The following is a 22726-nucleotide window of genomic DNA, read 5'->3' on the forward strand; positions in this document are numbered from 1 at the left end:
GTAGAGTTCGGTGGCGTCGTAGGTCCGGCGGGTGGGCTGGTGTCTGCGGGAGCCAGGGGTCCTGGCACTGGGCGCGGTCCAGGCGCAGACGGGCTTACCTTTGGCGCACCTTCGGCGCTCCCGCTGTGCGCGTACGCTGCGCGGTCGCTCTGGGGGCATCATAAGAAGGGAGCCGGGAGGGAGGGTCCGCTGGGAGGCGGGAGCGTGGGAGCCTATCGGCTGGCGGGGGGGCGGGGCCGCAGGCAGGCAGCGGCGGGAAAAACGAGTGCGGGCTTGGCGGGCGGCCCTGTGGCGGCTGGGGCGCTTGTTGGCGAGGCTGACGGCGTAGGCGAGCAGGCAGGCAGGCCGGCACATCAGCAGGAGGCAGGTAAGGCAGGAGCAGGAGACAAGAGGAGCGTGGGGGCGACCAGGCCGATTATTATGATTGAGTTACTCGACTCCATTATAACTGTATAGTAAGAGAAATGAGCCTATATACTGTTATTAGCACAGGTCACTTTAATATTGCACTTTCTGTACTGGGACTATTGTAGAAATTATATTTTATACTTATGAATTTTATATTTGTGTTTTTAGGAACTAGTATAAATAATTAATCCTAGGTTGGTATGAATTATTATATTGCGAATTTTGCACACTCTTTTATAATGTTTTTTAAATTTACTTGTTTGTGGAGAATAACCTAATGTCCCCGTACAGATTTTGGAAGGCTTAAATCATTATAGTAAATTGTACTCCCTTCATGTACTACAATGTATAATTTTATTTTGTCTGCTATATGGTTATATTTTTATATACCGAATAAAGCATTTTGAAATTAAAATTGAGTTTTATTCACAGGAATTGCTATTTTTCATGCAAATGCTATCCAATATATACATTTGCATTATCTTCTCTTCTTTCCTCCTCAGCAATCCGCACTCTCCAGAAAACAACAAACGTCCTTCCATGGGAAGTACCTCCACCCCTCGGAACATTTCACCAGAATTAGCAAGTGCAGGCAGGAGGAGGTAAGTGGATGCATCAAGTTGGGAGAAAGAAACAATGGCGGGAAATTGAGACTTGTCATTCTGTTCAGTGCTCCACCAAATGTCAATTGCCCATATATACCATTGTAATTTCTCTGGTATTTCTATATCATTGTATTTCCACATAGACACGAATGGTTAAAACATATTCATACATCTGGCTCCTGGCCCTTACTTGGAAAATTGGCAAACCTGCAGTGATCTCTGCCACCAGCAAGTGCTGGATCTCTTTTAATATAGGGTGTCTGACCTGTGAATATGAAGTGAAGGTGATGGGTTTGGAGTGAGTTCCTTTAATACAAAAAACATATGGGTCTTTTATTCAGTGAAATCTCTTCTCTGTTGCCCTTTCATTCATTGCTGTTACTACAAATAGCACCTCTTCTTACAAGGAATGCTAGTGAATTCAGCAGACAGACCGCTAGTCTTGATTCATCTGGCGAATGCTTGGATTTTAAGATCCCTTTGATCTGTCAAACCTTGTTTCAAAGGAGCTGCTTCAGAATGAATTCCTGTTCGGTGACTGTAATTGTAGCTACACATGTGTACGGTTCAGATTGCCCATTTGTCCTCTTGTTTGTTTGTTTACTTTATTTTGGTACACAGGTAACCATCTTTCCATATGCTTTGAAAAATAACATATAAAATCAAAATGACATTTTTAGGAAGGGAGCTCACCTGCAAAAAGCCTAGGTTATTTGCTCAAAGAATTCGCTTAATCAGGTATTGTCTATATTTTTACATCCTAACCCATTCAGGCCATCTCATGGGATGTTCAGTCCTCTGACATTACTGTAGCATGTGCCTAGCACCTTGTGCAACAGACCTGTGCTTGGAAGCATAATAATGGTTGGCTCCATTCACTCCCAGTCCTCATCCTGACCATTCACTCCCATTCCCATCCCTTAGCTCTTTCATCTCGGCCCTGCAGAGCAAACCTAGGTGCAGTTTTAATCTGTGTAGTATTTTGAGCAGGTGACTTTGCTTTTTTTCCCTGAAAAATTGTTTTAGTTGCCTGACGTTTTGGGTCACTTCTTGTCCTATCATTTGGTGATACAGGAATGGATTTAAGGTCTAAACTCAAATACAGATAACACAGACCAGAACTGTCCTTGCAAATAAATGTTTTGAACCTGAAGGCTATTCTCCTAGTATCTCTTTTCTCAGTTCGAGCAGTTCCCTGTGATTTAAGCTCTTACCCTGGTTCTAGCCAGATTAGTGGACAAAGCATTCGAGCCTACAGCCTTCTGTGATGTGAGGAGTTTCTTCCTGGCATTTGTAACTCCATCTGTTGCGTACCCTTGCTTTTTCCGAGGTTCACCCGGTTAGATTTCCATAGCCTCTAGAGTTAGATATATCTGTTCCTTTGTGGGAAAAGAAAAACCAAACTGGTATCTCACACCCTCCCTGGGGGCTATACTTCTTTGTAGGAGCGGCTTTTAGAGAACTACCGACCTGCCAGAGAACACGCTGGAATTATGAGGAGTTCACCCCATTTGAATACCCCTCCCAAATCAGTATACACACATAATAGAGTATTAGTGAGGATTTATAATAACCTAACCTGTTGTAGAGAATATTCCCCCATTTACATTACAACAGAGGTTTACAATACAAGTGTTACATCGAGATGGGATTAAGGATTAATCAGAAAATTAAAGAACTCATATTTCATCAGGGTAAAACTTACAGTACATGGAAACGGTGAAGGAATTAGACTGAGAATTTAAGATGGAGGGTATTAATCAAAATGTTGACACCACATATATTTAATCAGATTCAAAAACCTATATTTCCATGAATTTTCTAAGAAAATGAGCCTTGAGCTACTTGCCAAAGGCTGATAGCGGGGTCAGTGTTCTGAGGTTGGGAGGTAGCGAGTTCAATACTGATGTTGCTGCCCCAAAGAAAGATTGTGTTCGAGGCATATGAGCTGCATATTACAAACTGTACATAGATGGCCACCTAGTGTTGGGCCCGGATGTTTGCAGTTTGTTTTTGTTCTAGAAAGTCTTTGGAAGTCTCAGGATAGGTGACTCCTCCTTTGGATCATACTGCGCATGGGCATCGTCTCCATCCCCAGATTGTTTTTTTTTCCGACACCGGGTTCAGATGTGTTTCCAGCGCTCCGTGTTGGAACCAATTTTTTTCAGCGCGCAATCCTCACCAGCTTCGACGGTATTGTTTCGAACGTGTTTTCCAGTCGACGCTACTCTTCAACTCTGAAGTCTTTGATTCCGGTCGTCGACTAAGGCCTTCTGGCCTACCCAGGCCTCAACTTCCAGCTCATGGAAAGGATGCAATTTAAGAACTGTCCTCAATGTGGGTCGAAGTTTCCCCACACCGATCTACATGAGGTGTGTAACCTTAGCCTCTCACCGGAGCACGAGGCCAGAGACTGTTCCGCTTGTGCCTCTTTCCGCTCCAAGAAGACGGTCCGGGACCGAAGAGCTCGGAGTACAATGGCTCGTTCATCAGCTCCGATTCCAGACGACATCTTCCAAGAGGGCGTCGGCATCCCAGAACAACATGGCGTCGACAGCACATCCGAGGTTGAAGATTCTGAAGTTGAGGACATCACTCCGGCACAGAGGGTCGTAAGTAAGAACGTCGACCCCGATCCTTCGTCAACACATTTAAAAAAGGCTTCGGTCACACCCTCGCCCTTGGGTGCACACCGAGACACTGCTTCCAATGCCCTGCCTTCGAGCTCGGCTAAGAAACCCACTAAGCCTTCAGGCGACTCGGGCCCGAGTCAGCCTGCCCACGGTGCCGGGGCAAATCTACCCGCACCGAAAAAGATACCATTGTCTGCCTCCACGACGGCATCGAAACAATCGGCGCCGAAGCCTAGTGTTAGCTCCTCGACACCGAAACCACACTCGGACCCAAGCAAAAACCCATTGGATCCGAAAAACCCATCGGAGCCGAAAAAATCCTCAGAACCGAAAAAATCATTAGAGACGAAAAAGGCACATACTTCCCCGGCTAAAGACACTGCCAAACAACAAGCTTCGAAGCCAAAAGATGCTCACAGCTAGTTGTAAAAAAAGCCCTCCGCACCAAAGGATCTACCTCCCGCAGAGGACTTATTTCATCCAGACCCTGCACAAAAGATTCTGGGTAAGGATCCAAACACTGGTCGACTAACTCTTAGTTAAAAAAAAAAAAACTACCACTGGACACGCCTACACCTGCTCCTCATCCAAAGAAGGACATTGCTACCTCTACTCTAAGGATTCCTTCTCCTCCTCCTCCTCCTCCTCCTCCTCCTCCTCTCTCTCTCCTCCTCCACATATACCATCACTCCTCCTCCCCTAACACAGCACTCCCCTACACCTTCTCCCATAGTAGATGATGACAACAAGGATGATAGCTCTGATGACACAGGGGGTGGTGCAGATAGTGAGCCACCAGATCAGTCCATTCCTCCAGGCTCACCTGACCCTTTGAATGATTATAACACTCCAGACGTCCCTAACGTCCCTCAAGACGACATATATCCCTCTAGGCCTTCCCCACCAGAAGACACTGTGGGATTTAATCAACTAGTACATAGGGCTGCACAATACTATGGGGTTGACCTGCATACTGATCCTGTAGAAGAAGACTTCCCAGTGGATACCTTTGACAATACACAAAGGTCCGCGTCAATTTTACCCAAGCTTAAGTAAGTTAAGCATGCTCCAGAAGTCTTCAAAGACCCAGTTAGAACTCGGGTCCTCAGCCCACGAATAGAGAGAAAATATAAAGCTACCCCTTCAGATCCAGCATATATTTAAAAGGCCCAGCACCATTAGACTCTCTTGTGGTCTCTAATGCATGCAAAAGAGCAAATTCAGAAACATCAGGTGAAGCTCCCCCACCAGATAAAGAGTCTAAGCTCCTTGACGCATCTGGTAAAAGAACTACGACACAGGTAGCAAACATGTGGCGTATTGCCAATACACGGGCATTATTGGCAAGATACGACAAGGCACATTACTATGAATTAGAATCATTAATGCAGCACCTCCCCGATAAGTATAAAAACTGGGCAAATGAGCTTCTACAGGAGGGTAAAAATATCACAAACACCTCTATTCGTTGTGCACTAGATGCAGCAGACACTGCCTCCAGAGCAATTAATACCAATGTTCTGTTGCTTAGACACGCATGGCTACGCATTTCAGGGTTCAAACCTGAAGTCCAAAGTGCCATACTTAACCATCCCTTTGATGAGCGACACTTATTCGGACCGAATGTGGACGTATCCCTTGAAAAGCTGAAAAAGAATACCGATACAGCCAAATCTATGGGAGCCTTGCAGTCGCAGACACCCAGACGCTCATTTTGCAGCTCATTTTGCCGCTCATCTTACAGGGGCGCCACCAGGGGATACTCTTCAGACACACCCTCTACATCTTATAAAGCCCCCACACAATCCACCTATAGTAGGGGCTACTAAAGAGGCAGTTACAGAGGTAACAACAATAAAGGCAGAGGTAAAAACCACAACTCCCGCTCTGCCTCCACCCCTGCCCAATGACTTCCCTCACGCTCCCCGCCACATTCCACTTCTGTCGGGGGAAGGCTACAAAAATACCTGCCAGCCTGGAAAAACATCACATCTGACAGGTGGGTGCAACAAATAATTCAGTCAGGTTACTGTCTCGAACTAACATCTACCCACCAATCATGCCACCCAAACAGCGTCCAATGTCACAAGAACATTTGATACTGCTCAGACAAGGAGGTAATATCCCTCCTGCAGAAAAATGCAATAGAAATAGTTCCACTGCATCAGCAAAATAAAGGAGTATACTCCCTGTATTTTTTAATTCCAAAGGACGACGCATCTCTGAGGCCTATTCTAGACCTCAGACCCCTAAACCTGTACATACAATCAGACACTTTCATATGGTCACACTCCAGCAGGTCCTTTCACTCCTTTTACAAAACGACTTCCTTGCCACTATAGATCTCAAGGACGCCTACTTCCACATTCCTATCCACACAGCGCACAGAAAATATCTCAGATTTGTACTACCAATTCAAAGTACTCCCATTCGGAGTCACAACAGCACCAAGGGTGTTTACCAAATGCATAGCGGTAGTAGCAGCACACCTAAGAAGACAGCATATTCACATCTTCCCTTATTTAGACGACTGGCTCATAAAAGCCAGCTCATACAGCAAGAGTGTACAACACACTCACGCCACAATTCAACTACTCCACGACTTGGGATTCACAGTAAATCTCACCAAGTCCCATCTGCAACCGTCCCATGTACAACAATATCTTGATGCCACAATAAACACAGAATTAGCACTAGACTATCCCTCTCCAGCCAGAATTCAAAATTCAAACCGCAACACTCTCTTCCAGCTCGAGTGTTTATGCAGCTCATAGGAATGATGGCATCTTGCATATTCATGGTACCTCACGCAAGACTATAAATGCGTCCACTTCAAGAGTGCTTAACACGCCAATGGAACCAGGCTCATGGTCAATTAACAGACCTAGTGTTGGTAGACAGTCTGACTCATCGCTCTCTGCAATGGTGGAGCACCAAAAACCTTTCAAAAGAGCCAGTTCCTCAAATACTCATAACAACGGACACATCGCTCTCCGGCCGGGGAGCTCACCTACTGCATCACACCATGCAAGGCAGGTGGACACCACAACAAAAGTCACTCCACATGAACCACCTGGAGTTACTAGCTGTATTTCTAGCCCTAAAAAAATTCCAAAAGCAAGTATCAGGCAAAGCTGTCTTAGTCCGCACAGACAATATGACAACCATGTACTACATAAACAAACAAGGGAGAACACACTCTATACAGCTCGCTGTTAGCGCAGCAGGTATGGAGATGGCCTATACCACTAAAGATCTTTCTCTTAGCCCAACATGTTCCAGGAGTACAAAACACCATAGCAGATCTGCTAAGTCGACACACAGCAGATCCACGAATGGGAACTTCATCCAAAAGTTTTTCAACCATTCTTTCAACTGGGGGGACAACCTCAGATAGACCTCTTCGCTACCCACGAAAACGCAAAATGCCCAAGCTTTGCCGCCAGATATCTACACCCGCTGTCCAAAGGCAATGCGATATGGATGAACTGGTCTGGAAAATTTGCGTACGCTTTTCCACCTCTCCCACTACTTCCGTTAGTGGTACGCAAACTACAGCAACATTCCCTAAGACTCATTTGTTGCTTCAACTTGGGCCAGACAACCATGGTACACCACGCTGCTGCAACTTTGTGGTACCACACCAAAAACTATGCTTATCTCCACGCTTATTAACGCAGAACCATGGAGAGATCAGACACCCGGACCCAGCTCAGCTCAACCTAGCGATCTGGCTCCTGAAGTCAAAGTTTGGTTACCTTACCCTCCCTTCAGACTGTATGAACGTCATTAAAGAAGCTAGACATCCCACCACTAGAGCATGTTATGCAGCTAAGTGGAAACGGTTTGTAATATACTGTCAAAACAACCGCATCAATCCTTTATATGTGTCTATTAAACACATCATAGGATACCTATTACACCTTCAAAAATATAATTTAGCGTACACGTCTATCAGACTGCACCTTGCTGCCATTGCAGCATACCTACAAAATAGACAACATATATCTCTGTTCGAGGCATGTGGGCTGCTGAATTCATATCTTGTGCATAGATCGCCGCCTAGTGTTGGGTCCGGATGATTGCACTTGTTGTCTTGGAAGAGTTTTCGAAGTATCACGAGATAGGTGACTCCTCCCTTGGACTACAGTGCGCATGGGCATCCTCTCCATCCTCAGATTGTTTTTTTCCGCCATTGGGTTTGGATGCAAACTCCTATACTCCAACTTCGGAAGCGAAAACAAAACTTTTCTAAAGGCCAAAAGGCCTTCGATTCGACTGTATTGTTCTCGATAGGTACCTCTCTACTCGATCCAGCCTTCCATCTTCCAGCGGTTGTCGACGCGGGCCGTTGGGCCTTTTTGACGTCACGTGAGCCGACCGTCGATGGAAAGAAGCCCGTTTTAAAAGGTGCCCGCAATGCCACGCCAAGTTCCCACATACTGATAAGAACTCCGTATGCAACAAGTGCCTTTCCCCAGACCATAAATAGGAAAGCTGTCCAGCCTGTGCACAGTTTCGATCCAAGAAAACTAATCGGAACCGACGTGCAGCCAGGCAAGAAATGCAGCGACAGGCACCAGACCCGGACATCATCTTCGATGACGACCAAGAACCACAAGAGGCGCCGGACTCGGACCTAGAGATCGTCACCGTAGAGGACTACTCAGACTCCGATGACGAGATGCCGCCGGGGCAAATCGTGAGTACCCTGCCCCGACACCATCTACCCCCATAACAACGGCTCCTGTCAAGGCATCGCCAAAAGGCCTTAGCCAAGATCATAAAAAAGTTTCGATTGCCCCGCCATCCGGCTCGGCACCGAAACCTTCGGAAACCCCAGGGCCCAGTAACATCGCCCCGAAGAAGGTTCCAGAGCCGAAGAAGGTCGCCGACCCGAAGGGCGTCGATCCGAAAGCGGCCGTACAGCCCAAAATTGTCGACCCGAAACCGGTTGTAGATCCGAACAAGGCCACACAACCCAAGGGAGCCGAACCAAAAAAGGTCGCCGACCCAAATAAGCCTTCGGCACCGAAATACGTCGACCCGACAAAAGGCGCCGTACCAAAACACGCGTCCAAGCCAGAACGTCCTCTCGGACCGAAAACACCGGATCCGAAGACACCAGTCGATCCAAAAAAGCCAATCGACCCCGGAAAAGACGCTCAGCCGAAAAAACAAGAGACTCCAGTCGATACCAACAAAAACTTCGACTCGGGAGACAACACTTCTCCGAAGAAGCCTACAGAGCACAAAAAACGCTTCAACCCGAAAGACTCAGTCAACCCGAAAAAAGGCCCTGAGCTGAAAAAGCCGGTTCCTAAACCTAAAGTAGTCTACAAACCAAAGCCTAAGACTCAACCCAGGACTGTTGAGGAAGAACTCTTCCATCCAGATCCCTCTGACAACCAAGCAAAAATTTTTATTGACCCACAGACTGGTAAAGTTACCATCCTGCATAGGAAAAAGAGGCCTTTGGACTTTGAACCTCAGTCCCCCATTCCACTAAAGAAAAAGGACTTTGGGACTTCTCCTTCTAGACCCTTCATTCCTTTTCAACCTATCATACCTACTACCCCTTTCAATCCTTATATTCCTTACTCTCCCTCTCATCATGGGGACAACTAGGGTAACACAGGGGATGAGCCACAGCCTGAATATGACTTCCCACAGGACACTGAACCACAGGAACCATGGGAAGAGCAAACTGACCCTTACAACACCCATCCCATCCCATCCCAGACATGTCCTCTTATCCTACTAAACCGTCTCCTACTGACGACAGTCGTTTTTAATCAGCTCATAGACAGGGCTGCACAGTTCCACAACGTGGATATGCATAATGACCTCGTTGAAGACTTCTTATTTGACACCTTCCCCCACATCAGAAAAAAGTGTCAAAACACTTCCCATGTTAAAGGTAGTTCTGAAACATGCACCTGACATATTTAAGGACACAGCCAGGGCAAGGGTAATCAACCCCAGAATAGAGAAAGAGTATAGGGCAGCCCCTACAGACCCTACTTACATTAAAGGGCAGTTGCCACTTGATTCACTGGTAGTGGCCAACGCACGTAAAAGGTCCAACTCCCAAACAACCGGGGAAGCACCTCCCCCAGACAAAGAGTCAAAGATACTAGAGGCATCCGGGAAAAGTAGCGGCTCAAGCCTCCAACTCGTGGAGGATAGCTAATACCAAGCTCTACTGGCTCGGTACCACAGTGCGCATTACGACCAGCTAGAGACCCTAATGCAATACCTACCTGAGCCTTTCAAAGCACAAGCCTAAGATCTTATACAGGAGGGAAAATTCATATCAAACGCCTCCATCAAATGCGCGCTTGACGCAACAGACACTGCAGCTAGGTCAATCAACACTAGCGTTTTACTCCGCAGACATGCATGGCTGCGTATTTCTGGTTTTAAAAATTAGGTACAGTCCACTATCCTTAACCAGCCTGTTAACCAGGACTTTCTGTTTGGCCCTGCTGTCGACACCATTTTGGATAAAATGAAAAAGGACACAGACAGCAAAATCTATGGGGGCATTACAATTTCAGCAACAAAGGGGCTCCTTTCGTCACTCCTCATACAGGGCAAACACATGAGGACATACCTCACAAACAGCCTCATATAAAGGTAACGCACAAAGTTCCTTTGCTAAAAACACCACCAGAGGAGGCTACAGAGGTAACAATTCCAAGGGAAGAGGACGTGGAGGCAATAACACCAGAGCCTCCACTGCCTCAAAACAGTGACTCTATCACACTACCTCCAGACCACATAACACCGGTCGGAGGCAAACTCCAACAGTTCCTACCTGTCTGGAACACAATTACCACAGACAGGTGGGTGAGAGAAATTATCCAGTCTGGCTTCTGCCTAGAACTGACTTCTACACCACCAAACATACCTCCAAGACATCGTCCAATGTCCAAAGAACACATCACCCTATTACAACAATAGGTGAACTGCATGCTAGAAAAGGGGGCCATAGAGCAAGTCCCTTTCCAACAGAAAGGAAAGGGAGTGTACTCCCTATATTTCCTTATTCCCAAGAAGGACGGCTCTCTCAGACCAATATTGAACCTCAGACCCCTAAATCAATACATACTGTCGGAGCACTTTCACATGATCACATTACAACAAGTGCTACCGTTGCTACAACAGGGGGATTTCCGAGCAACACTGGACCTCAAAGATGCGTATTTCCACGTACCCATCCATACAGTCCACAGAAAATACCTCAGGTTCACAATAGAAGGTCAACACTACCAATTCAAGGTTTTTCCCTTCGGGGTTACCTCGGCTCCAAGAGTGTTTACAAAATGCTTAGCGACTGTGGCAGCACATCTCAGGAGGCAGCACGTCCATGTGTACCCCTACTTGGACGATTGGCTTATACAAGCAAAATCGTACCACCAATGCGCAGCACACACGTCTCAAACGATCCAGCTGTTACACAGCTTAGGATTCTCAATCAACTACACAATCACATCTGCAACCGTCCCACATACAGCAGTACCTGGCAGCCACCATAAACACCTCGGTGGCAAAGGCGTATCCAAACTCAACAAGGATAGCCAGTATGCAGACACTCATTCCCAAATTCCAGCCACAACACTCTCTGCCAGCTCAAGTCTTTATGCAGCTCATAGGTATGATGGCCTCCTGCATATTCCTTGTCCCCCATGCCAGACTCCAAATGCCCCCATTACAGGAATGCCTAGCAGGGCAATGGAACCAGGCTCAAGGACTACTAAAAGACCTAGTGTTGGTGGACAGTCGCACTCACAACTCTCCGCAGTGGTGGAACCCACAAAACCTTTCCAAGGGGCGACTGTTCCACAACTAATACTAACAGCGGACGCATCACTGACAGGCTGGGGAGCCCATCTCCGTCAGCACACAGTACAGGGGCTCTGGACAAACAAGCAGAAAAGGCTGCATATCAACCAACTAGAGTTGCTAGCGATATTCCTAGCCCTGAAAGCATTTCAGAAATACTTGTACAGCAAGACGGTGTTGATCCGGACAGACAACATGACTGCAATGTACTATATCCAGAAACAGGGAGGAACGCACTCCCCACAGCTGTCCCATCTGACACAGAGCATCTGGAAGTGGGCGATTCCCAAAAACATTTTTCTCCTAGCAGAACACCTTCCAGGGAAGGACAACCAAGTTGCTGACCTGCTCAGCAGGCACAGCCAGCAATTACACAAATGGGAAATTCACCCCCAGGTCCTCCAACCATTCTTCGAGGAGTGGGGTCACCCGGAAATAGACCTGTTCGCCACAAAAGAAAACTCGAAATGCCAATACTTTGCCGCCAGGTTCCCACATCCATTGTCACAGGGCAATGCGATATAGATGAACTGGTCAGGCAGATTTGCGTACACTTTTCCCCCATCACCACTGATCCCGCTGGTGGCACGCAAACTGCGACAACACTCCCTCACACTAATCCTAGTTGCTCCCACATGGGCGAGACAACCGTGGTACACGATGTTCCTAGAACTGTCAGTAGTTTTCCATCAAAGACTGCACTTTGCACCTCATCTTCTAACTCAGAACCATGGAGAAATGCGACACCCAGATCCCAACCAAATGAACCTAGCGATCTGGCTCCTGAGGTCTTAGAGTTTGGATATCTTAACTTGCCCCCAGATTGCATGAATATCATTAAGGAGACAAGAAGACCAACCACACGAGCGTGCTATGCAGTTAAATGGAAAAGATTTGTTATTTACTGCAACAATAACCAAATCAACCCATTAGATGCATCAATACAGAACATTGTGTTATCTGCTGCACCTACAAAGATGTAATTTAGCATACTCTTCAATACGGCTACACCTTGCTGCCATTGCAGCATACCTTCAAAACAGACAACACCTTTCACTGTTTCGAATACCAGCAATCAAAGCTTTCATGGAGGGTCTAATAAGGGTGATTCCTCCTAGGCACCCCCCTTCCCCTGTCTGGAATCTCAATATAGTGCTTACCAGACTCATGGGCCCTCCTTTCGAACCTTTACATTCTTGCGAAATACAATTCCTTACATGGAAAGTTGCTTTTCTAGTGGCCATCACCTCACTCAGAAGAGTGAGTGAATTATAAGCGCTTACAATTCAAGAACCTTTCATGCAAGTACACGCCAACAGGGTGGTTCTTAGAACAAACCCTAAATTCATGCCTACGGTTGTATCCAATTTCCATATCAACCAATCAATAGAACTGCCAGTGTTCTTTCAAAATCCACAGTCAGTAGCTGAGAGCCCTGCACACGCTAGACATAAAGAGAGCTCTACATTACTATGTGGACAGAACTAAATCTTTTCAGAAAACAAAGCAACTATTTGTTGCTTTTGCACCACAGCACAAGGGAATCCAATTTCAAAATCGGGATTAGCCAGATGGATAGTTAAATGCATTCAGATATGCTATCAAAAGGCAAAACGCGTTTTAACCGTCCCCCCAAAAGCACTCCCCACTAGGAAAATGGGGGCATCCATGGCTTTCCTAGGAAATATTCCTCTTGAAGACATCTGTAAGGCAGCCACATGGACCACCATACACATTTTCACAAAACATTACTGTGTAGATGTACAAACAAAACAGCAAGCTTCTGTTGGTCAGGCTGTCCTCAAAACTCTTTTTCAAACTGCTGCAGCTGGCACAGGTAGCCACCGCTAGAGGAGATACTGCTATACAGTCTATGCACAAGATATGAATTCAGCAGCCCACATGCCTCGAATGGAATATGCTACTCACCAGTATGCATCTGTTCTTGGCATGTAGGGCTGCTGACATTCATATCGCCCGCCCTCCTCCCTGGTAGCAGCTGCAGCATTCTCTCTGGCATGGCCATCTCTTACTTTGTTTTTCGCCATTGTGGCAGAGATGGAGATAGCAATCTGAGGATGGAGAGGATGCCCATGTGCACTGTAGTCCAAGGGAGGAGTCACCTATCTCGTGATACTTCGAAAACTCTTCCAAAACAACAAGTGCAATCATCCAGACCCAACACTAGGCGGCGATCTATGCACAAGATATGAATGTCAGCAGCCCTACATGCCAAGAACAGATGCATACTGGTAAGTAGCATATTCCTTTTAGAGTGCCTGCCATAAAGGCTTTTATGGAAGGACTCAAAAGAATAATCCCTCCCAGAACACCACCTTCACCGGTGTCAAACTTAAATATTGTTCTCACACGGTTAATGGGACCTTCGTTTGAACCGTTACATAAAGTGAATTGCAATTCCTAACTTAGAAAGTAGCTTGTAGCTATTACTTCTCTCAGAGGTTAGTGAACTACAAGCATTCACCATTCAAGAACCCTTTCTGCAAATGCACCATGATAAAGTGGTTCTCCGTACTAATCTTAAATTCCTTCCAAAAGTCATTTCACCCTTCCATCTAAATCAGTCTGAGCTGCCCGTATTTTTCTCGCAGCCACAAACAGTCGCAGAAAGAGCTCTTCACACCTTAGATGTGAAAATAGCATTGCTTTACTACATTGAAAGGACACAAACTTTTGTAAAACATAACAACTTTTTGTGTCTTTTTCACCACCATATAAGGATAAACCCATATCAAAATCTGGGATAGCTAGATGGATTGTCAGATGCATACAAATTTGTTACCACAAAGCTAAACGTACGTTCTCTATTCCTCCTAAAGCCCATTCTACTAGGAAAATAGGGGCTTCAATGGCATTTTTAGGGAACATTCCCCTAGACGACATATACAAAGCAACTACATGGTCTACACCGCACACATTCACAAAACACTATTATGTAGATGTGAAAACTAAACAACAAGCTACTGTGGGCCAAGCTGTACTAAAACCCCTGTTTCAAACCACTGCAACAGATACTGGTGGTCGCCGCTAAAGGTATTTACTGCTATACAATCTATGCACAGTGTGTAATCTGCAGCTCATATGCCTCGAACGGAAAATGCTACTTACCAGTATGCATCTGTTCTTGGCATGTAGAGCTGCAGAGTTACACGCGCCCACCCGCCTCCCCGGCTACCTTTATCTGTTCCAGTATTCTCTTAATTAGATACAAATTACATGTACATCCTCACTTTTCTTGTAAAACTCCATCACTTCCCTAATGGCTCAAAACAATCTGGGGATGGAGCCGATGCCCATGCGCAGTATGATCCAAAGGAGGAGTCTCCTATCCTGTGACTTCCAAAGACTTTCTAGAACAAAAACAAACTGCAAACATCCGGGCCCAACACTAGGTGGCCAACTATGCACAGTGTGTAACTCTGCAGCTCTACATGCCAAGAACCAATGCATACAGGTAAGTAGCATTTTCCTTCTCTGCTGCTTTGGTTCTTGATTTTATAAATTCTAAAATAGAGGTTTTGTGACTCCTAAGGCCCCTTCAACTACAAGAGTTTGAGTAGATGGTTCCATGTACGCAGAAACACATATTAAAGTGATTCTGACAGTGATGTGCAATCTGCTTCTGTCTACCTGCAGAGTAAACCTATCTTGCAAATGAGTTTAATATGGTTTTGAGTGGGGCTTGTGGAGCTCCGGCTAAAATGGGATTTCTAAATTCGACCCTAGAGACAACTAAAAAATAAACAACTGTATCTGATAGAGACTACTAGCCGCAGATTCCTTAACATAGAATTATCCCCAGGCATGAGACTGGACCCGGAAAAATGTTTTTTTTGCCCAGCATCCCTGCACACCACGACTCCACTGATTGTGAGGTGTGCTAGCAGATGAAACTGAAGTCCCGGTGGGAGCGCCGGATAAAACTTCTTTCAGCCCGCATGTCCAGGTCGGCGTCGTCACCACGTCTGGCCCCTGCAGAGGGTTTCAGGAGTCACCACCTCAGTCTTCGACATCGGCCTTCTCCCAGGCCGCAAGAGAGTCTCTCACCTGTCGGTAAGTGTCGCAGTTTGTCCCCGAGGGCTGGTTCCCGGCCTGTTGGGGGCGTGGGCTCTCCGACCCCGCGTGTCTTCCCCCTATCCGCCATGTCCTGGTGTGGGGGCGTCTAGAGCCCAGATGGAGACATATGCGGCGGCCTTGCAGGCCTTGCTGGCTTCTCCTCATCCTCCTTCCCCTCCTGGGACGTCTGTGGATCCCTTGCCGTGTGCGGGGCCCTTTGCGGCGTCGCCGGTGGCTCCGGCCCCGACTGGCTCGGATCCAGGTTCGGAGGATGTGGTGCCGTTGGGGTGCGGACCTTCGGGGGGGGGGTCCCTCCTTCTGACCTCGGCTTCACCGCAAACTCCAGCGGGAGTCCCTATGGTGTGGCGGGAGGTCGCTGGGGCTTGGGTCGCATCCCCAAACCACCCTTGGCCCTCGGGGCAGGTGGTGGCCTTGTCTGAGGCCGAGGTGATGTCGCTTAGGCGCTGGCAGCGCCACAGGGGCTGGTGGAGGGCCCTTCTCGTCCCGGCCGCGGCTGGCGGGGGACCTCTCGTCCCTCCCTGGGTCCCTCTCGCCCCTCCATGCAGGCGACTGTCTCGTCGGAGGTTGGGTCGGCGCCTTTCCAGTGCCGTTCCCTCTCTGCCCTGGCTCCGGCCAAGGTCTCCTGCGCCCTGCGCTGTGGCGGAGGTCGTTCCGGCGTCTCCTCTGGAGCCGGATGACAATGCCTCAGATTGCGGACTCCACGGCGCCAGGCCGACGTCGGGTCGTCGACTCTTCTTCGGACGCCTCCTCTCCTCCAGAGGTTCGGCGCTTGCTGGTTTCATGCTCGCCGGAGACTGCCCGCCGCCTCATTGCTTTTTCCCCGACGTCGTCTAAGGACAGCTCCTCGCCGTCACCGCGTCCGCGGTCTTCGCCAGAGGCGCCGCAGGTCCCACACTCCTTGGTCCTTCGTCCTCCTTTCTGGACCTGGCCCTTCCTTCCTCCGGTTGGCTTGGGGGACGGCCTCCTTAGCTTGCAGCAGTCACCTACTGAGGAGCTGCTTTCTCCACTGCCGGGCTCACGCTGTTTCCACAGCTGTGGGAATCTTGAGCATGGGTGATCCAGCTGCCCATTTCCCTGCGGATCATCTTCTGGAGGTCCTCCATCAGGGTTCTGGTGGTAGGGAGTTGCTGCTTCCCTTCGAGAGTTCGCTCCATTCTTCTCTTCTGGGGGCTTAGGGCCGCCCCGCCACGGGGGACCCGGTGCCCCAACACCGTCTGCACCTCCACCATCCGGCGCCGCGTGATCCTGTGTCTTTCCCTCCACCCTTCTACCAGGGGCTTTCTTTTGCAGAATGCCTTCCCCTCTCTGCCACCGCTGTGGTCTCCCCATTCGCGGGAGGCCCGCTGGCTTGACTCCTGGTGGCGTAATGTGTTCGCCTCCACCAGTGCGGCTCTGCGGGCTCTTAACACTGTGTGTTTTAGCTAGGGCCACTTCTTGCTTCTGGGACTCGGCGGAATCCCTCTTCCTCTTCCTCTGTTGGGGCGGGTCGCCCCTGTGTGTGCTTACTGTGCATTCAAGTCCTTTGGTTAGGACTGTGGTGCTGTTGTCTGCTGGTTCGGACTCCCTTTTGGATTGTCATTTTTGGCTTTTTGCTGAGCCGTGTTGGCCCTGAGATTAGGCCTTCTGTTCTGTTGGTTCCCCGCAGGTCTTTTCTGTTTTTCCTCTGCTGCAGAAAGTTTTTCCTAAGAGGGTTCCCATGTCTTGGCACGTAACATGCCCTATGTGGGGTTCTGGTAGCTTTTATATAGCTCTGTCATGTGCTGGGGAGGTGTTGTCGCCTTTGGGCCTCTGCTCTCCGTGGCGTCACGGTATGTCTCAGGTGCGTTCCTCTTGCTGAGGGTTTTGGAATGGCTCAGGCTGCGCCCTGGGCTGTCCTTCTCCGGGCTCGCTGCGTTGCTAGCCTGGTCTGGCCTGCTGTTTGCGGCCTTGCGTCATCGCTCTGCCTTGGTCCACTTCTTTGTTTTTTGGGCCGTTTGTACGGACTTCTCCTTTGAGGTGTATCCGGGACCTTCTTAGCCTTCCTGGCCTCTTTATTTGGCTGGCGTCTGGCTTGTCCTGGGTGAACCATTCCGTGATGTTGTCTGTAGTGGGCTGTGCCTGTGGTGCCGACCTGCTGTTCTTTTGCATCACTGTGCCTTCTGGCATTCTGGCGGAACAGTCATCCTTGCCTTGTCCGCTGTTTTAGGCTGGGGTGTGATCGGCCATCTTCCAGTGGGCCCTGTCTCCCTGTGGTTGCGGTGGTTCTGGAGTTTCTTGAGTTTCTTGTGCCTCCTCGGGCGCTGTCTGTCCGTGCGGGGTGTTGGGCAGTTTCCCCTGGGCGACCTCCGCCTGCCTTATTGCCGAAGGCGCCGTTCTGTCTTATCCATTGCCTTTGGCTGTGATAGGCTCGGCTGCCCGTGGGGGCAGGCTGTTGCCTTCGCTTTACCTCTTTTCCTTGGAGTCTCTAGGCTGCTCTTCTTCGTAGGAGCTCCTCTTCATTGTTTGGGCCCTGGGGCTCTTGGTGGAGATTCATGGTACCTTGATTGGGCGTGGGACGCTTTGGCCTCCTTGCCCTTGTTTCTCCTGCTGCTTGACGGCGGAATGCCTCTCTTTTTGTCTTCTCTCATCCCCACTGTGATTGGGGGTCTTCTGGATGCAGGGGTTCCCCTTGCCTGGGGAGACTGAGTTATTTTCCCTGTCCGGTGGCCTCGTCCCCTGTGGGACTCTCTATTATGTCCAGGCTGGTGGATTCCTCTCGCAGACCCTCCTCGCCCTTTGGTATGGCTAGGGTATCTATTCTACATAAAGGAACCTACGGCTAATAGTCTCTATCAGAAGTACGAGTTACTTACCTTCGGTAAAGATGTATCTGGTTATTAGAGGATCGGTTATGAGGTGCTTCTGTATCCTTATGCTCTGGTTGCTCCAGGTTGGTGCTACCTTCATCCCTTCCATCTTCCCCCTTTCAGTGCTAGGGATTCTGGCCCCTATACTTCTCTGCTGCCCTCTGGGTTGGGGTCTTTTGGCCGGGCCTCTGCCCTTGTGCTGGGGCTGGTCTGGGGTTTGTCGTTCCTAGTCTGTCCCGAACTGGTTCCTCTTCATTGTTTTTGATTGGGATTGTAGTCCTTCTACATGTTATCATGACATTTTTTCATATGTTCTTTATCTCTTTGGGAGGAGAGGGGGGGGGGGGGGCTATTTCCGTACTGGCAGGGTTGCTGCTCAGGGCGGTGTTCTGTTCTTTATTCTTTTCCCTGCACTTAGGTGCTGCAGTGTCAGGCACTGCCCCTTATGGTGTTGTTCCTCACAATTCCTTTTTAGGTCTCGTAGAGAGACCTATTACTGTTAAACCAGAAAATTACCTAACCAGGCGGATTTCTAACAGATCACGTGACCTAACGAGCACGAGCATTTCCCCACATGAAAGGCATCAGCCTCCCTCCCCTAATTATTCACTTCACTTTTCACGGCCGCAGGCCGTGACTCGCAATTCTAATCCCCCCTGCATCAGCCTCCCACAGGCTTCCCTCCCCATGACTTCAAAGGCTCCCCCAGCGTGCGCTCGGCTGGCCTCTGGCATTTCTCCTTTCCTAATTATAATTTTTTTTCGTCCCGTCTCTGAGCGTGGAATGCGGCCGGATTCAAATTACAAACCGAGCATCTGCCTCGTATCCCGCCCTCCCGCCGGGAGCTCGGAGGGCCCCTCTCTTGTGTGATCTCTTGGTATGACCAGGTAACTCGCTTCGAGGCTAAGAGAATTCAAGTCAGTTTAAGCATGCTTTATCTACTTTTTTGGAGACCTACGACATTAATACAGTTGTCACTCCTCCCTAGTGTTGCATCTAACAAAACAAAATTTGCTGGGCAGACTTTATCAGTCTGTTGGTGTTGCTGCATTCACACCCTTGTGTGGTGTCAATCTCTTCCTTCTGAGTTCCTAATCCTGTTTGGGGATTCTCTGTCGGTGGTAAGATTCTTATACAGATAACGTCCAAGAACGCCGGATGCGTACATTTGGCTGTTATCATAATGCAACTCCAACTGATTAATATCAAACCAGTGTATTTTCACAGGCCGTAAGATATTTTGGACGATGTATCACCCAAGCTACGCACACGCCAGGCGCTTGAGCATATGTATAGGTAGTGCGTACCATCGGTTGGAGATGGGGGTTGTAAGCAAAGTAACACCATGTCCCAGGCAGCCCGGAACTGATGACGTCTGGCGACTGCTCGTCTCTGTATATATAATTAATGGTCTCATTGTCTTTTCTTGCAAAGCTCTGCTTACTTCAAATTGCGTCGCTTGGCAAACGCGTTGTTTGTGCCTTTTGTTGTGTTTACCTTCGCCTCCTCTATCAGCGCTCACAAATACCTATCGTATCTCCCCCTCAAAATCGGTTGTATTCCACCTTGTTGCATTTGGCAGTGAGCAGGGTGTGATGAGCAGAGGTACCATCTCGCTCGCTCTCGTCCGTTAAGTTGACTCGTCCGGACATGCTTGGTTGCTAGTACTTTGTCTTGTGAAATGCTGTTTTTGTGTAGCTTTATAACTTCGACGGTTGCGTTGCAATTTGGTGCTGTTAAAAGGCATTGCGTGCGAGCTTGTGCACGTTTTCTATGGCGCAGGGTCCGAAGAGCTCCTGCATGCAAGCTCCAGCCACGTGACATTGGGTGTATTGTTAGGAGTGTTGTATTCGAGGATGGTGTGTTGAGCGAGTGAGGTTTTCAGATTTGGTCAACTTAACAGGCTCTTTGCTGGATAGGTTAGTGCCCGATACCAGCACCTAAAATACTTGCGTTTAGCATCTTGTGACCCCCGCCCCTCCTATCTTCACCTGCATGTGTGTTACTGCTCCCTATGCCAGTGTTTGCATTACGAGAACAATCGATTCAGCCTGAAAGTAGACGTGTGCTGCCATCACTGTTCAGATCTCAACCATCCTCTGCTTTCCAGGGATTGGAGGGGGCGGGTTAGATGCTCAGGCTGCACCTCTTTTCCGACTGCAGATCTCCTGAGAATCTTGCAAAGTACTGACTGCTGACAAAATACAGCGGCTAGCCTTTTATTCAATGTGTAAACAACAAAAAATGCACACGATGGACACGTTTCAAGGATCACGGCTAGAATCGGGGCACTTGCAGGTTACGTATTTTTATGCAAGCAAGAGCTCTGATCAACTTTCCCAATTTGTTTTTAAAAGCTGCTGTTCTTTCCTGTTTTGCATAATAACTCAGCTGTCCTTGGGCATTTTGCTGTTCACTTGCATCCGCTGTTGCACGCAAGCCACGCCTGGAGAATGGAATGTAAACAAACCGACCCAATAGTATGTAAAAATGTAACTCTTTAACATGCAGTTTGTGTGTCTGTGTGCGCGTGTAGTAAATGTGATCAGCATTGAACTCGTCTTATGTTTCTTATGCGTTGTGGCAACGTATTGAATGTTTTTTTTTTTTAAACTTTGTTCATGAGTGTATCCGTTATCTCATGTTACAATTATACACGTTATCCTCGAACAGTCTTTTCTCTTTTCCTTCTTATAACTTTCGGCTATTTAACAAGCGTTTCTTCTCAGTTTTACAGTAACTTCAATAATTAATCCTCTTTCACTGCTTTTTTTTTGTTATTGGCTTTTTTATATGCGTGTCTGTGGTGTTAAAAATTTCAGCATAGCATTCCCCATAGCTCCCCATGACCCCCTCCCTCCCTCTTCTCTCCTCGCTCCTTGTGCTCCCTCCTTCCACTCAGCATTGAACATGTGCCCCGGTGCCTTCAGAGGAAACCACAACTCTTCAATCTTTTTAGAACAAAGTCTGCTCATCTCATTCTACCTCACCCCCCTCCCCTGACCCCCCCCCCCCCCCCCCCCCACCCCGTGTTGGTCCGTCCCCTCTTGCTTTCGGAGACAGTTATATGGCTGCAATAAAGCACAGCAGCAATGCACCATTCTCAGCTCTTCACAGCGCACTCTCTAGCTGTGCTGTGACAAAAGGAGAAGGAAGGGCCCTCAGCCCAACCCCAGGGGGCAGCCACTTATCCTGATAGCGGGGCACTTACTGGGCAATAGTATCTACGTCCTAAGGGGATTTACAGAAATGAGGATTTAATGGCAGATAAGCACATGCAGCCTGCCCATTTCCGGTCCAATTGGACATCAAGGCCCCATATAGGCACAAAGCTTTAGCGCACAAAGCTAGAAACTACTGCACAGGCCAACTAGATATGGCAGGGGCCACATTTTTATTAGTTCAACCTTTCCGTTCGCTTCCTGCCCTACCTGTTACGAAAACATAGCCTCCCTGCCTGTGAGAGTGTGTGAACATAATGTGATTCTCTTGTTAAGCACTCTAATGCCCTTGAAGGAAGTTGGCGCTACATAGAGCAGCAATATATATATATATATATATATATATATATATATATATATATATATATATATATATATATATATATATTGTATTATTAAAAAGTAAAACCACAATACCACAATAGCCAGTTTGTAGCTGGAATGCCAGAATTGGAACACCTCACATCTACAATTGGGACAGTAGCAGAATTCCACTATATGGTTGACTGGTAATGCATGACAACGTCAGCCTGGCTTTAAGCCAGCAGCAAGTTGAGGTCTATGACTTGCAGTTTTACTTTAAAAATAACCAGTTTGCAAAATATTGAAAGGTCTGACTGAAAGTACCATTTACAGCTTTTCGGCTATCACTGGGCCAAGCGTGTTCCTGAATTAAAGGGTGTGCTCCTTTAATTCTAGACACATCTTCAGTGCCTGGATACCCTACTGGGTAATTAGCCGCTATGCAAGTCTTGAATAATTGATTGTAAATAGCTTCTCTTTAATCCCCCCTCCTGAAGCTACATGCTTATTACTTGATGGCTAGAGGAAACATTAACTTTTCACTAAGTATAACCTGTAACCGGTCAGCCGGTCCGTCCCAGAGTCTTTAATTTTTTTTTTTTTATTTATATAGCACCTACTACCTCCCTGACGAGGCGATACATTTGGAAACTAAACACTGTACTTTCGTCGCCATATTTCTACAGCATATGGCCTGGGCAGACCAAACCTCGCAACAGGGGAAGCATGCATGGCTTAGAACTGCATTAAAAATGCTAATACTCCCAAACTAGAACGATAGTTCA

At 47.9% G+C, this 22726-nt stretch overlaps 1 protein-coding gene across 1 annotated transcript in view; it reads left to right on the forward strand.

Annotated features, from left to right (window-relative positions):
* PKMYT1 (protein kinase, membrane associated tyrosine/threonine 1) overlaps positions 1-22726 on the forward strand; it is a 387797-nt gene that overhangs the window by 342371 nt on the left and 22700 nt on the right. Inside the window, exon 7 of the mRNA XM_086931706.1 lies at positions 912-1010. Coding sequence (XP_086787832.1) covers positions 912-1010 — 99 coding nt within the window. The remainder of the gene's footprint in view (positions 1-911; positions 1011-22726) is intronic.

The sequence above is a fragment of the Lissotriton vulgaris genome, chromosome 7, assembly GCF_964263255.1.
Source record: "Lissotriton vulgaris chromosome 7, aLisVul1.2, whole genome shotgun sequence".
In the NCBI taxonomy this organism is placed as follows: domain Eukaryota; kingdom Metazoa; phylum Chordata; class Amphibia; order Caudata; family Salamandridae; genus Lissotriton; species Lissotriton vulgaris.